This window comes from Lichenostomus cassidix, chromosome 17 (genome assembly GCF_008360975.1).
Source record: "Lichenostomus cassidix isolate B80296 chromosome 17, HeHo_3.0, whole genome shotgun sequence".
NCBI classification, from domain to species: domain Eukaryota; kingdom Metazoa; phylum Chordata; class Aves; order Passeriformes; family Meliphagidae; genus Lichenostomus; species Lichenostomus cassidix.
This window is the reverse complement of record NC_139497.1, coordinates 9,142,681-9,157,467: the sequence shown is the minus strand read 5'-3', so window position 1 is coordinate 9,157,467 and position 14,787 is coordinate 9,142,681. Positions and strand designations below refer to the sequence as shown.

Below are 14,787 nucleotides of genomic sequence, written 5' to 3'. Positions count from 1 at the left end.
CAGAGCTCAGACCCTTCTTCCAGTATTTGGCTTGAAGGAATAAAAAGCAGACACCTGAAGCAGTGTTTAGGCAGCTGAGACTGATTTAGGATGTAGGATTTACTGACCCTAGAGGTAAAGGAATGTGGCTGTGCTTCCATTTTGACCAAACATTTCTCTGGATTCCTCAGCCTGTGCTTGTGCTGTGGGAAATTATTTAAACACACAGGAAAAACATGAACTGAACTTTGAGTCTGTAGTAAACAGCAGGATCTTTTAAAAAGGATTGGTGGCTTTTCTTGTAGAGATTTCAAATGAAGGAGAACCCACCACATCCTTAAGTAAATTGTTTTGGTGGTTACTTACTCTGGTTTTATTTTGTCTATTTTTAACTTGCAACTGTTGGCTCTTTGCCTGCTTTTGCTGGCAAAAATAAGAGTCCTGCCTTCTCAGAAATCTTCTGCTTCTAAACCATGATTAAACCACTCTCTTAATCTTTGCTTCAGTAAACTAAATTGGCAGGATTTCTCAGTGCCTTCCTGCTGAGACCAAGGGCAATTTTTAGAGCTGTCACCTAATCCTTTCTTTCTTTGCTGATTACTCTTTTAGAGGTACAAAATCTGGATCTGGATGCAGGCTTTCCATCAAATTGCATAAAAGAATGGTACCAATTTCCTGCTTTTGGACGATTCTTTGTTTGGGAATCTTGTGATGATATTAATCCTCCAAGCCAAGAGAGAGGGAGCCAGTGGTCATTAAGGCTTTGGGATCATGCTAAAAAGCCAGTTCCAAGCTATTAGTGTCAACGATGAAAGGCCAGTGTGGAAAGCATCACTTATATTTTGTCCCTGAGTTCACTACCCTGACATGAGTCAGTCCTTGAGATTATTTTAGGAAACCCCCTCCCTCCCATTTAGTTTATCTTATTGCTGGTGATTCTGCTGTCTCCCTCAGGTCATTGAAAAAAAGTAGCAAATAATTTTGATGTAGGAATCCATTCCTGTTAGAAAAACAGAGAAGTATTTGTGCCTTAAAATTTGTAAGACTTACTAGTTGACAATGTTTAATCAAATTAATATAATACATGAGTCTACATGGTACTAATTGGGGACAGATGCCTTCCAAAAATCTGTCTTGTAAACACAACCATCCTGATGAAACAAACACATCAGATCATGAAAACAGCTACTTCATCTAGCATTTAATTAAAAAGCTGTTCTGATTAGCATGAATTAATCTTCATTGTTTATTGAATGTTGTCTCTTTCAGCTTTGCATTTCTTTTGTACAGGCCAGGTGGTCTGTGGATAATTTTTGCATTCTCTTACCTGTTACCTTTATCCCAGTCCTCTGAGCTTTCCCAGTATCCAAGAAATTATTAAAAATAAATATTAGCAACCTTGCAACTGCGTTGTATAGGCTTGCATGTTGTAAAATCAGACTTTAGTAGGAGGTGTTTGCAGAAGAAAGTGTCTCTGTATCAGTCCAGGATGGAAACACATCCAACTTCTGTCCAAATATGGCACAAATTGTATATTCAGGCGTCAGGCTTTCCTGCCTTGTTATGAATGACTGTTTCTCCCTATTGAATAATGTTGTCTAAGCTTCATCTGGTCCTAATTATATGCAAATACCCTTCTTTTGTCTTTTTACTGCTCATCAGGCCTGTTGCCCTCATTACTGCTTCACAGCTATTCACTGCAGGACCTCGGAGAGGCCAAGCAATTAATAGGGTTCAAGGCTGTAGGTGGTTTGGAAACTGTTGCTGTCACAATGCAAATACTCCACAGTCATCAGGAAATGTTTCCTGGAGTTGCTTGGAAGGGTTGGACCACTGTGGCTGTGAGAATGGAACAGACTGAGGGATACTGAGGACCTTAAGGTCACCTTATTTCTTCTGGCTCCTGATCAGTAGCCACAGTGCTGAGATATTGTGATCCTGAGCTTCAGATCTGCATGGCAGAACTCAGTGCTGAGTGTTAAAAAGGAGCAGGGTAAGGTTTGCCTTGATGACTGACAGCAGAACAGCATAAAGGATGCTTGCAAGGCTTCTCCCTTTTTCCAAAGCCAGTTTCCTTGGGGGTGCTGGAGGTCTGGGAGAATGCCAGGTGTTTGGTGGTGATGGAGAGTCCAGGAAGATAGAGATGCCACTTTGCTGCAGCCTTTTGCTTTGGGTGCAACCCAGGAGCAGGGAGGGAGAAAGTTGCTCCCAGCTCTTGAAAGGTCAAACAGACCCCCCAGACTAGGAGGTGTGGAGTCAGCCTGGGAGGTGTTGGTGAGCTGCTCAGTGTGAACACGGATTTCATGGTGCTGTAACTGGGCGATGAGAGGATGCCTCAGTTCCAGTGAGGTGTTATTTTGTCAGCACAGTGATTGCAGTTAAGTTCCAGGGTCCTCAGCTAAACCAGAGGTGCAATTGCAGCTGAGACAACCTGATGCTGAGCCACCAGGAGATGTTGTTGGATGCAGGCTTATGTGATAGTTTTCCTAAAACTCAGATCCTTAGTTGTCTTCAAGGTGCAACCACAGCAGACATATGTTAGAGGAGTATCTTCTCGGGTTTGTACTGGTTTGTGTTTTTTGGAAGGAATTATCTTAGACTGCAGGTGCTGGAAGTTTCTAAATGCTGAGGAAACTGGGGACACAAGCCTGTCTAATGGAGAGCCTAATTGGTACAGATCAATTGAGCTGGTATCTCAAAAGAGGGGTCACACACAAAGAAATCCCTGGGGTCCCTCATGCCAAGAGGACACTAGAAGAATCCAAGAGGTGTATTAGGGTCTGGATTCTCCTTCCTCTTCATTGCTTCACTGTTTTGTTACCAAGTGGTTGCCAAGTGACTGTTTTCACACTGATCTCCACAATGGGTTCCTGTGGGGGTTTTGGTGTGTTCTGTAGTTCATGTTCTACCATGGTTGTTTCAGTTCACAGACCATGATCTATGGGCTGTCCAGTCCAGCTATTGATCTTTAAGTAATATTTAAGCTGCAGCTTTGTCTATTCTAACTGTTATTAATGATCAGATTGTTACCTACAAATTTTGCTACAATCCATCTTTACTATTATTAATGATCAGATTATTGGTGGCAGGGTTCAGGATAATCTGTCTTTGATTTATACAACAGAGCCTTGTAGTTCAGATAAAGTTCACCTTGTGGCCTAACAATTCCAGCTACTTCTGTAAAGCAATTCAAATAATATCAACTTTTTAACACTAAGAGTTTAGGTGTGTTTTTCTTTGCCCTCTTAGGAGAAGGAGATCAGGTCTGTGAGGCTTTAGATTGGTTTTAGGCTTGTTTGATTGATTTTTATATGGGCCTTTTGAAGAGCTTGCCAGAAGCTGATGGATATTGTAGCTTTTGCAGGTAAAGTTCAGAGCTGTTCTGAATAGCTTTTTGCACAGATGTTCTCATTGCACACTGGAACAAGTCACTCATTCTGCATTCATACAGGGAGATACTGGGAATGGAAAATTTTCACGAATGGAACACCCTTGGGGCTTGATGTAGGTGCCAGTAAATCTTCTGTCTGATGGATCCATTCTCTTCTTCCCAGGTGCACTGTAACAACATGTTTTCCAAGGGGGTGAAGATTTTCCAGAGGGTGGAGTGCCTGTTCAAACCCCGCCTGATTGCAGACTGGGAGCCTGAGCCTGTGGGGGTGGCCACAGTGCTGGATGACAAAAACCCCAGTGCCAGGTTTGTGACTGTCCCCCTCCAGCAGCGCGTGGGCAAAGCCATCCTGTGCCGCTTCTACTTTGCCGACACCTGGATGATGATGAGTGAGATCTCCTTCCAGTCAGGTGGGTGTTCCTGCATCAGGCAGACCTACAAAAGCACAGGGAGCAGAAGAGCTGGTGTGGAAATGTAGCACATGTGGGGGTGACAGGAGTGTGGCACTGTGGGCTCCACAGCAGGAAGGAGGAGGTTGTACAAGCACTGAGAGGGCAGTGCAGGGGCTGCAAGGTCCACTCTGCAGTGGTTCCTTCCCAGGCTGATACTGATGTACATGTGCAGAAGCACCACCAGAGCAACCAAAAATTGGACTGTAGAGCAGTGGTTCTTTTTGGACAGATCACAGAATATCCTGAGCTGGAGAGATCCACAGGATCATCAGCCCAGCTCCTGTCCCTGCACAGACACCCAACAATGCCACCCTGTGCATCCCTGGCAGCATTGTCCAAACAATCCTGGAGCTCTGGCAGCCTCAGGCTGTGCCCATTCCCTGGGGAGCCTGGGCAGTGCCCAGCACCCTCTGGGGGAAGAACCTTTCCTGATCTCCAGCCTGACCTGCCCTGACAGAGCTCCAGCTGTTTCCTTGAGTCCTGTCACTGGTCACCAGAGTGAGGAGATCAATACCTGCCCCTCTGCTTCCCCAGTTACCTGCTGACTATGAGGTTGATTTTGGCTTCTCTTTACCAAGTATTTTGGTATGAATAATTCAAGTATATCTAGAGATTACAAGATAAAGTTTAGCAGATTATTAAAAAAGAGGCTGACTTTTTTTCCTCAAGTCTTAACTATGATGCAGAAGTCAATGCCATGAGGTGCTTTAAAAGGCTCTGGAGGGAAAAGGACAAGAGTCTTGGAGAAAACCACCAGGAGTGGCAGGAAAGAATCTGGCTGTAGCTTTTTACTCCAAGGTCTCTAATCAGCTGTAGTGAGAGGACATTCCTGAGGGAGAAATGCCCTGGACGCTGCTCCTTGCTTACCTTGCAGACAGCAGCCTCTCCTGTTCCTGACCTTCTGCCTGGACCCCAGCTCCCTCCTGCTGTGATTGGGATTGCAGGCACTGCTGGTTTTGTTGGGCTGACACATTCCCTTTCCTTCTGCAGACATGGAGAGTGTGAATCCCAGTTTCGTCACGGTAGCCACTAGCACAACAGATCTCCTGGAAACAGAGTACAACGTTACTGAGGGCACCTGGGGTAAGGACTTCTGCCTCTTGGCCATGCCAAGGGCTCAGGTGTTGGGGAATTTCACAGGAACATCCCAGTTAATGTGGTCTTTCCCTCCATTTCTGGAGATCTGGGGATGGCCTGGTCAGTGCCTCATGCGCAGGGCAGCATGTGACAGTCCCCTAAGCCTGGTCCTTGCCCCCACAGCTGGCCAGGGGTGCCTCTGAGCATGGGCTGGAGGCTTGTGTGGAGCCAGTGAAACTCTGAGCACTGTCTGCTCTAGGGTGGATCCACTGCAGGGATCTGTTCTGCTAAGAACAGGTTTGGATTGCAGAAGTTCTCTGCACAGTTCTTAGCTCTAAGCTTCTAAAATGAGCATTTCTGATAAGAGCAAAATGTGAACACAGCTGATGTTAATGCTCAGGGAGCTGCCCATGATCTTTTCTGTACCAGACTGTAGGAAGTTGGCCAGCACAGAAAACTTCTGGTGCTTTAACTCCAGATTCTCCTCCTCTGTGATTGCAGGAACCACATCTTCTGTAACCAGCACCTGGATAGGAGAGAAGGCAGATGACTCCAACACCTCCATCCTCGTGGGCTGCCTTGTGGCTATTATTCTGCTGCTCCTGATGATTATAATCATCATTCTTTGGAAGCAATATGTTCAAAAAAGGTTGGAAAAGGTAATACAATGGGGCTATTTTGCAGACACAAGTTCAGAACTAATCATTAACCCTAATGAGCTCAGAACAATGTGAAAAGCACAGGATTTCCCCAGCTCTATGGAGCAGCTAAAGCTGCTCTCACAGCAGGGGAGGATGCCAGCCCTATCCAAGATATTACTGGAAGTTGCTGTGGTTGCAGCCAAGGCATTACTTAACAGCTGAGCATTGCCTCAGTGTTTTGGGATTTTTTTTCTCTCTCCTCTGCAGGCCCCACGTCGGATCCTGGAGGAGGATGCCACTGTTCGCCTCTCCTTCTACAGCTACACCATTGCCAACAATCAGACCCAGATCCACCAGTCAAATCCCACTTATGAACGTGCTTTCCCACTGGATTTGGAATATCACCAGCCAGCTACACTGCTCCAGAAGCTTCCAGAGCTCTCCCAAAGTGCAGAGGATTCAGGTAACATCATCAGTCTCCAGAAGCTGCGTTTATTCTTTATTATTTGTCAGACTGTAAAATGTGCCACTTGTCAGTGTCTGAGTTACCATCTTCACCTTCTGTGCAATGCAGTAACCCAGGGACCTCAGACAGTATTGTGGAGCAGTGGCACTTTTTGGCATGGAGCTGTGACAGCTGGAGCAGCAGCCCCACTAGAGGGTGGTGGCCTTTTATTGTTTTGTTTGAAGACTGTTTATGTATTACCCAGGTCATCTTTTAGCAGCTGGTTTGGGCAGTCAGAGCAATCACACATCATTTGTGGAGTTGCTGCCTGCAGCACTCCTGGGAGAAGACCTTTAGCACCTTCTGCAGCAAGGGCTCTTTGAAATTCCTGTAGAAAAAGCAGAAGGAAATAGAGCAGGGAATTGTCCATGCTGTCCTGGCTTCCAGCCCCCGGGGAGCTTTTGGACCCACACAGAAGGGAATGTTTCCAACAATGTTCTGTACTCAGGGAGGGCAGTGCTGATCAGTGAATGGAAAGGCTATGCTGCATTCCTCACACTGACAAGTTGCTAAGATCCAGCATTATTCTACACAGGGGAGACTGATTGGATTGAGCCAGGGTGTGAATTCAAAGCAGAACAAATGTTCTGTGTAATATTGACCTTACAGGGAGTTAATTCTAAAGCATTATCCCATATTTATGCAAATAAGCTGTAAGAGGGAGAGGAGTTTGCTACCAGAGGACATAGGAAATGGAAGCCTCGATCAGTTCTTGTTGCAGGAGAGAATCCAGAGCAAGTTTGACGTTGCAAACAACATCCCTGTGTCAGGTAATGGGAACTGATTGTACTTAGGATGAATCAGAAACAGAAAATCACTTCAGACTTGCTTCCCTGTCTGGACAAGAACTGTAGCTCCCATGACTGGCTAGAACAGGCTGTGTTGAGCAGGAATTTGCTAGCAGCTCACAGGTATTCCATAGCTTGTTCTGGTTGAAGCCCTGGTTAGAACAAAGCAGTGTCTCCTGTGTGGGTGTCCCTCAGTACAAGGCAGCAGGTGGCTGAATTCCCAGAGCTCTGTGGGACTGGGAGGGGTGGAAAATGGGACATACTGGTTCTGAGGGAGCAAGTGTGTGACTCACCTGTCTTTGGCTCCCCTCAGTGTGCAGTGGGGACTATGCTGAGCCCGACCTGACCAAGTCCACCCCTCACCAAGGCTTCCAGAACAACGTTCCCCACTATGCCGAGACAGACATCGTGCACCTGCAGGGGGTGACTGGCAACAACATGTATGCAGTGCCAGCCCTCACCGTGGACTCCCTCACCAAGAAGGACATCTCTGTGGGGGAATTCCCCCGGCAGCAGCTGCGCCTCAAGGAGAAGCTGGGGGAAGGACAGTTTGGAGAGGTACAGCCATTCTCTGCTGCTTGTCCTACAGCACAAAGGAGGTGCTTGGCAGAGATGAACCTCCTGAGCTGCATCTTGGCTGGACTGAGGGTTCTGCATTCCAGTGTTTTAGTCCATTTGTGTTTGCCTGATGTCCCTTAGGCTAAACCCCAGAGCCCTGTGCAGCTGGGAGGCTGTGCTTGGTACCACAGGGGTCTTTCTCAACAGATGAACTTGGCAAATTTTTTTCTGTTTGCAGTCCCACCTGGGGATGGGAATTCAAATTTTCCAGTCTTCCACAGCCATCTCAAATGTGATGGCTGTCACCCACCTTTAGGCATGTGGGTTTGAAAACTCCCCAAAGTCCAGCTAACACTGACCCTTGCTATAAAAACAGCTTTCCCATTCACATTTGGATGTTCTGGGGTGCTCTGCACACTGGCCCAAGCAAAGACAGACATTTCCCAAGCACTGTGGCACCCTCATATTTTCTGGCATTGCTGCTTGCTCAAGCCCCAGTTTGTCAGTAGCCTCAGGCAGAATGATGCACACATCTGTCATCTGCCAAGCTTTCTCTTTTTACTTTGAGCTCCTTTCATGCTGTCAGTGTTTTCACCTCCCCTTTTCTTCTCTCTCTGCTTCATTTTCACACCATCTGTAGCTCCATCCTGAGCAAGTCTTTCCCTCTCCTGCTCTCACTTTTCCACTGTCTTTTTACTTCCCAGCCTTTTTTCACTCACAGCCTTACATTCTGCCTGTCTGTTTTGGCAAGCACAGCCTTTTACTCACTGCCTCCTCCTCTGTGATGTGTCCATTTTTGTGGTTCCTCCCTTCTGACACCCCACCTTCCCTCCCCCAGCCCCTTCTCTGTCCACTCACTTCCCTCTGGCTCATTCTGTGTGCTGGGAAGATGCTGACATCCTCAGCCTCCTCACCTGGCTGTCAGTGTAGCCTTTTCTGCTGTTGCCTGGATCCTGCTCTGTGCTTCAAAAGTGAGACACAGAATTATTTTCTCATTGTTTTGTTTCTGGTTTCTCTTTTCCTCTCATCCCTGTCCTCCTAATAACTTTAATAACTCTTCCATTGTGTTGATGGGAGATATCTCTCTCCATTTCCATTTTCCTTGGGGATGGATTCACAGCCTGTTCCTTTCCTTGTATCACAGGCTCTTTTGCAAATGAGCTGCACCACATTTTCCTGTCTCTCCTTCTCACCTCCTTGGTCTCTACCAAAGCAGTAAAATGCTCTGCTCCACTGCTCTGGGTCTATGTGTTCCCAGGAGCAGAGTTCATTGCTTCTTTCAGCTCTTCACTCAGAGCTTTCTTCCTTTGTCTTTTGTCTTCCTTACTCCCAACCGTCCCCTCCCTGGTGACACATCACCTCAGAATTACCTGTACTTGGTTCTGTGGCTCTGCCCTGTCCCAGGTCTCATGACTTTACTTTCACCACAGCAGATTCATTCTCTGTGGACCTGCAGCAGCATCTTTGTACCTTTGTTCCCATTCTGCAGGTTTGTCCCGTTTTCTCTGCTGTCTCATTTTTCTCCTCACCATGCTTGTGACATAAGTTCTTGCTGCTTTCTTCATACAAAATTCATTATGCTCCCATTACATTTTCCTCACTAATGCAAGTCTTTGACTGACATATCCAGTCTGCTCCCCTTTTCCAGTCCTGTTTCCTATCCACACCCTCAGGTCTGTCTGCTTTCCCCACTCAGTTCTTCATTTGGATGCACATTCTGGTAACTTCTTAAGCAAGTGTCTGGTCACCCCTTCTTGTATAACCCTGGCAGTAATTTTATGTCTTTAATCATCAGTTTACTGGAAGAAATTGGGAGTTGTGTAGTCATTAGAGTATTTATCTATTTGTCTCTGGATATATGCCCAGGTGAGGTGTTCATATCAGGGGCACATGTGCACATGCTTTTCTCCTTTTTTTTTCCTCTGGAATGAGAGGATTTTGGATAACTGGCTACACTTCCTGGATGCCCCTCAGTGAAGTTTGAGCAATGCCTCAAGCCAGGCCCCAGGATGGTTCTGGACTTGGCTGAGGTGCTTTAGTGTAGAGCAGAGCAGACACATCCAGGCTCAGGGGACTTGCTGAACATCTCCAGCATGTGCTGGGTGAACTGGACTACCCCAGGCTGCTGCTCCAGTGCAGTAAATCCAGAGTGTTGGGACACATCTGGTTTTGATCTGTGTGCTCCTATGTCATGGACTACACCCTGGACACATTTTGTCAGGATCTAGAGCCAGCCCATGGGGTTTCTAATTACAGCTGTGTCACCTTCATTGGTGACATTCACTTATTCATTCTACCAGCAGTGACCATCCAGTCACTGTTCTGCTGTTTTCCTCTGGTTTTCTGCCTCTGTGCTCTTACAGGTGCCTCTGCTTTCTGCCCTGCAGGTGCACCTCTGTGAAGCTGATGGCCTGCTGGAATTCCTGGGAGTCTCATCCTCAGAGTTCACTCACCAGCCAGTTCTTGTAGCAGTGAAAATGCTGAGATCAGATGTCAACAAAACAGCCAGGTAAGTGCAGCACCTGCAATGCTAACCAGCTGGGGAGGAAAGCAAATACTCCCTAAGCACAGGTTGATTTCTGTGGCAGTGTCATGTGTCTGTGGTGTGTGTTCCATGTGGTCATGGAAGGAGCAGGACACAGCAGGGAGTGGGGGATAGGGAAAGCTGGAATGTCCAACTGAACTGCTGCATTAATCCTGTTTGCTGGCAGAGAGATCGGTGTTGAACATGAGCTCAGAACCACTTTCACACTTGTGTGGGCAAAGCATCAATGGCTCTGAACTGAGAACACACCACTTGTGCTGTCCTTAGACAAAGGAACACTTTGGGATTCAAAGGTGTTTTCTGTTTTGCAAGGAATGATTTCCTGAAGGAGATCAAGATCATGTCCCGGCTGAAGAACCCCAACATCATCCGGCTGCTGGGCGTGTGTGTGCGGGATGACCCCCTGTGCATGATCACTGAGTACATGGAGAACGGAGACCTCAACCAGTTCCTGTCCCAGAGGGAGATCTACAGCAAATTTGCCATCTCAAACAATATCCCCTGTGTCACGTAAGAGAAGCTGCCTGTCTTTTTGGGATAAATCAACAATACAGAGCTGCCAGTTTTATCTGCTGTGCCTTCCCAGCAGTGAGCTTCCTGCAGCCTGGCCATTGCCATGGCACATGGACACCAGTCCTGCTGTGTGTGGGGTTGTTCCTGAGGCCTCTGGAGGTCTGTGTTCCCCTGAAGTGTCCCTGACTGAGCAGTTCTGGTCACAGTGACCCTCTTACATATATTCATTGAGATGACCATCTGTTTATGTTGGTGGGCTTGTTTCATATTTCATTAATATGAAAAACAATTGCATTACAGCAAGAATTTTGGGAGGAAAATCAAGAATGTCTCTTAGGCTTTTAAGAAGGTTTCTATGTTTTCTGGTGTCCAAAAAATACTACATGAGAGGAGCTGAATGTGGAGCTTCACTAAGGAGATTTCATCAGCCAGCAGGAGGAGAATATTTGGCAAAGAAAACCACTTTTTGTCAGCAGTGGTACTTGTCTCCCTCCTCAGTGGATGGATTAAATCTGACATAAAAGCATCTCTGCTATTGCAGCAATCCTTTCTTCAGAGGAGAGTTGTCTAGGACTAATATATTCTGTCTGATAAAGTTCCCTGCACTGACCAGAAGCTGCAGCATTGCTGAGCCTTTGGTGTGTCCCTCCCTAGATGATTCCATGGATTTGTGGTTCAGGCACAAGGCAGACAGGCAGAGCCAGCTCTGCCATGCTGGACAGGAGGTGGCTGAGTCTTACCATGGCCAGACAACACCAGCCTTGCTGCCAGGACCTGTCAGTGGTCCTGCCAGGAGTGTTAGCCTGGTGTCCTGCAGTCAGGACACACCAGGAGCTGTAGGGGGAGAGAGGATTTGTATCTGAGTGGAAACAAATTCCAGCTCTCTCCAGTCTCCTGCCCTTTCTGCACATCTGAAACCTCATTCACCTTTAGAATTGTGACTTTTTTTCCTGGCCAAAGCTTCAAAATGCTCTTTCTTCTTTATCTCTTCTTCACTTCTCATCTGACTTCAGCACTGTCACTCACATTGTTCTTCTTTGGTTTCCATTACTTGGCTCTACCTCTAGTTTTATATTGTCTTCTTTCCACTGATCCTTCAGCCTCTCCTTTTGTCCCCCCCAGGCAGATAGAGTGTCACAGTAAGGCAGCTCACATAGCTGGCTGCAGGGGTTGTTTCCTGGCAGTGACAGGAATGCCCCTGCCCCTGTGGGCCTCTGATGGATGTGACAAGGTCCAGCCACCCCACCTGTCTCCCAGACCCAGGATTTGGTGCATCAAAGGTGGTGACCAGCTCTTTCCTGCAGAGGGATCACACATTCTGAAGTCCTTATGGCTCTTTGGTATTTGAAATGCATCTCCCTGCTGTCTCTGACTGTCTGCTCACAGAATAATTTAGGTTGGAAAAGCCCTCTAAGATCATTGGTGTTCTCTCAGCACTGCCAAGGTCAGCTTGTCCCAAAAGTGCCACATCTACATGGATTTTAAATCACTCCAGGACTGGTGAGTCCAGCACTGCCCTGGGCAGCTGTGCCAAGGCCTGACAACCCTTTTAGGGAAGAAATTTTTCACAATATCCAACCTAAACCTGCCCTGGCACAACTTGAGGCAGTTTCCTCTTTTTCTGTCCCTATTCCCTGGGAGCACAGCCTGACCCCCACCTGGCTGTCCCCTCCTGTCAGGAGTTGTGCAGAGCCAAAGGTCCCCCTGAGCCTCCTTTTCTCCAGGCTGAGCCCCCCCAGCTGCTTCTCCACCAGCTTCACTGCTCTTCCAAAGACATCTCTGCTCCTCTGCCTTTGGGGTGCTTCCCTGAGGAGTCTGTCCTATCCAGTCCCATCCTGTCCCTCTGCTCATGGACCTGCTGCTGTGGAGCCTTTGGAGCTGCCTGAGCAGGGGAGCAGGAGCAAAGAGGAAGCTGCTGATGGGATCCTCAAGGGTTCAGGTGGGACAGGAAGGTGGGACCACTCAGATGGGAAGAGCTGTCTGAGGCAGGGAGGGGAGCACAGCTGGGCAGGGCAAGGGAGACCCTGAGATCTTGGAGGCTGTGCCTGTTCCTGTGCCACCAGCCAGGTGACAGGGTACAGGTGGGAGGCTGAGTTCCTGCTCTGGGGCATAACAGGCCCACCCTGATCAGAAGGGACATGGAGCTGACTGTAGGACTGGGCCAGTTGTCACCCAGCTGTGGTGGTGGTCACCATGCTGAGGGGCTGGGGGGGAGGTGCTGGCCAAACCCTCCTGCCAGGGCTCTTCTGGACTGAGGGGCTGCCACCAAATGGCCCTGGTGATGCTGATGGCTCAGCTACTGATGAGAAGAGATGGATTGCATCTGTTATCCTTGGATGCATTACGGGAGTGCTGTTCAGATAGCAGAGCTTTGCCTCACTGTACCTTAAGGGGTACAGTAGGAAGAGGGACTTTTTATACAGGCAGATAGTGACAGGACAAGGGGGAATGGCTTCCCACTGCCAGAGGGCAGGGACAGATGGGATTTTGGGAAGGAACATCTAACTTGTGGTGGTGGTGAGGCCCTGGCACAGGGTGCCCAGAGAAGCTGTGGCTGCCTCTGGATCCCTGGAAGTGTCCAAGGCCAGGTTGGATAGAGCTTGGAGCAACCTGGGACAGTGGAAAGTGTGCCTGCCATGGCAGGAGGTGGAATGAGATGATCTGAAATATCCCTTCCAACCCAATTTATTCTGTGATAATCTCATTCTGTTTGCATTCTGGTGAAAAAGACCCTTTTTTTCTGACCTCTGTTGGAAAAATACAAGCTGTGAGCAGTTTATCAGATGTGTTCTGATGAGCACTTGGTTGTGTGAAGCATTTGACCATCAACAGTGGGAAGCAGGCTGAGCAGCACAGAGCAATTGTGTGGGAAGAATGCTGAGAGTCTGATGGTCCAAACTCTGTGTATCCTGCAGCTTTATTAATCCTACCTTCATTTAGCTAATGGAGGAATTAAAATTAAATCAGATGGAAAATGCATATCTGTTTCTATTTTCAGTATTGTTTAGCATATCTACAACCAAGTAAACTCTCTTTAATGTGAAGTGACACACTTATGTTAATATAAGCATTCAATAGTGGTGCTGTTTGAAATACCAGGCTAAGTGGTTTTTAAGATATGAGATTCTGAGCTTAATTTTTCATGTTTCTCTGCAAAAAGTTGGTGCTTTGATGCATGAACTCTTTGAAAATCGTGAGATTGTTTGATATTGAAAAAAAGAAGTAAATCTAAAGGATGTCAGATTGCTCAGGCCTGAATTTCAGGGACAGCCTGTCTGTTCCTGCTTAGTCAGCTCAGGAGCTTGGCTGTTCAGGCCCTGGAGTGAGACAGTTTGGTTCCACTGTTATGGCAGAAAATACAACAACAGGTCACTAACACATCAAATACAATAAAATCTTGAGTGTGGGGGAACTCCACTGAATTTTCTTTGTTATGTTTTCCCTTTGCTGCAGCTACACCAACCTGCTGTACATGGCCACCCAGATCGCCTCGGGGATGAAGTACTTGGCATCTCTGAACTTTGTGCACAGGGATCTGGCAACTCGGAACTGCCTGGTGGGGAACAACTACACCATCAAGATTGCAGACTTTGGCATGAGCAGGAACCTCTACAGTGGGGATTACTACAGGATCCAGGGGAGAGCAGTGCTGCCCATTCGTTGGATGGCCTGGGAAAGCATCCTCCTGGTAGGGACTGCACAAAACCTTGCTTTCTTCCTTCCTCTGATTTTCACTGTGCCCCTGAAACAGTGACATCTGTGTGCCACCCCTTGCAGCAGCAATGTCTGTGCTGCAGATGGTCCCACGTGAGAAATCCCCTGGGTTGTGTTGGACACAACTCACATCCTGGGAAAGGAGAGTGAAAATACAGCATGTCATGGAATGGTTTGGGATGGAAGGGACCCTGAAATTCATCCACTGCCACCCCCTGCCATGGGCAGGGACACCTTCCACTATCCCAGGCTGCTCCAAGCTCTGTCCAACCTGGCCTTGGACACTTCCAGGGATCCAGGGGCAGCCACAGCTTCTCTGGGCACCCTGTGCCAGGGCCTGACCACCCTCACAGGGAACAATTCCTTCCCAATATCCCATCTAACCCTGCCCTCTGGCAGTTGGAAGCCATTCCCCCTTGTCCTATCACTCCATTCCTTGTAAATTTTTTCTCTCTCCATGTTTCTTGTCTGGCCCTTCAGGCACTGCAAGGCCACAATTCAGTCACCCAAAAGCCTCTCCAGGCTGAACAACTCCCCCGCAGAGCTGCTCCATCCTCTGCTCATCCTGGAGCTCCTCTGGACTCTCTCCAGCAGCTCCAGCTCCTTGCTGTGCTGTTCCCCAGG

General features: G+C 47.7%; 1 protein-coding gene across 5 annotated transcripts in view; it reads left to right on the top strand.

Moving 5' to 3' along the window:
* Positions 1 to 14,787, top strand: part of LOC146429998 (discoidin domain-containing receptor 2-like) — a 57,206-nt gene that overhangs the window by 37,463 nt on the left and 4,956 nt on the right. For all 5 annotated transcript variants that reach the window (XM_085076411.1, XM_085076414.1, XM_085076410.1 and 2 more), the window contains exons 8-15: positions 3,534 to 3,780; positions 4,813 to 4,905; positions 5,401 to 5,558; positions 5,808 to 6,003; positions 7,147 to 7,391; positions 9,779 to 9,900; positions 10,249 to 10,446; positions 13,903 to 14,137. In XM_085076411.1, the coding sequence (XP_084932537.1) occupies positions 3,534 to 3,780; positions 4,813 to 4,905; positions 5,401 to 5,558; positions 5,808 to 6,003; positions 7,147 to 7,391; positions 9,779 to 9,900; positions 10,249 to 10,446; positions 13,903 to 14,137 (1,494 nt within the window). The remainder of the gene's footprint in view (positions 1 to 3,533; positions 3,781 to 4,812; positions 4,906 to 5,400; positions 5,559 to 5,807; positions 6,004 to 7,146; positions 7,392 to 9,778; positions 9,901 to 10,248; positions 10,447 to 13,902; positions 14,138 to 14,787) is intronic.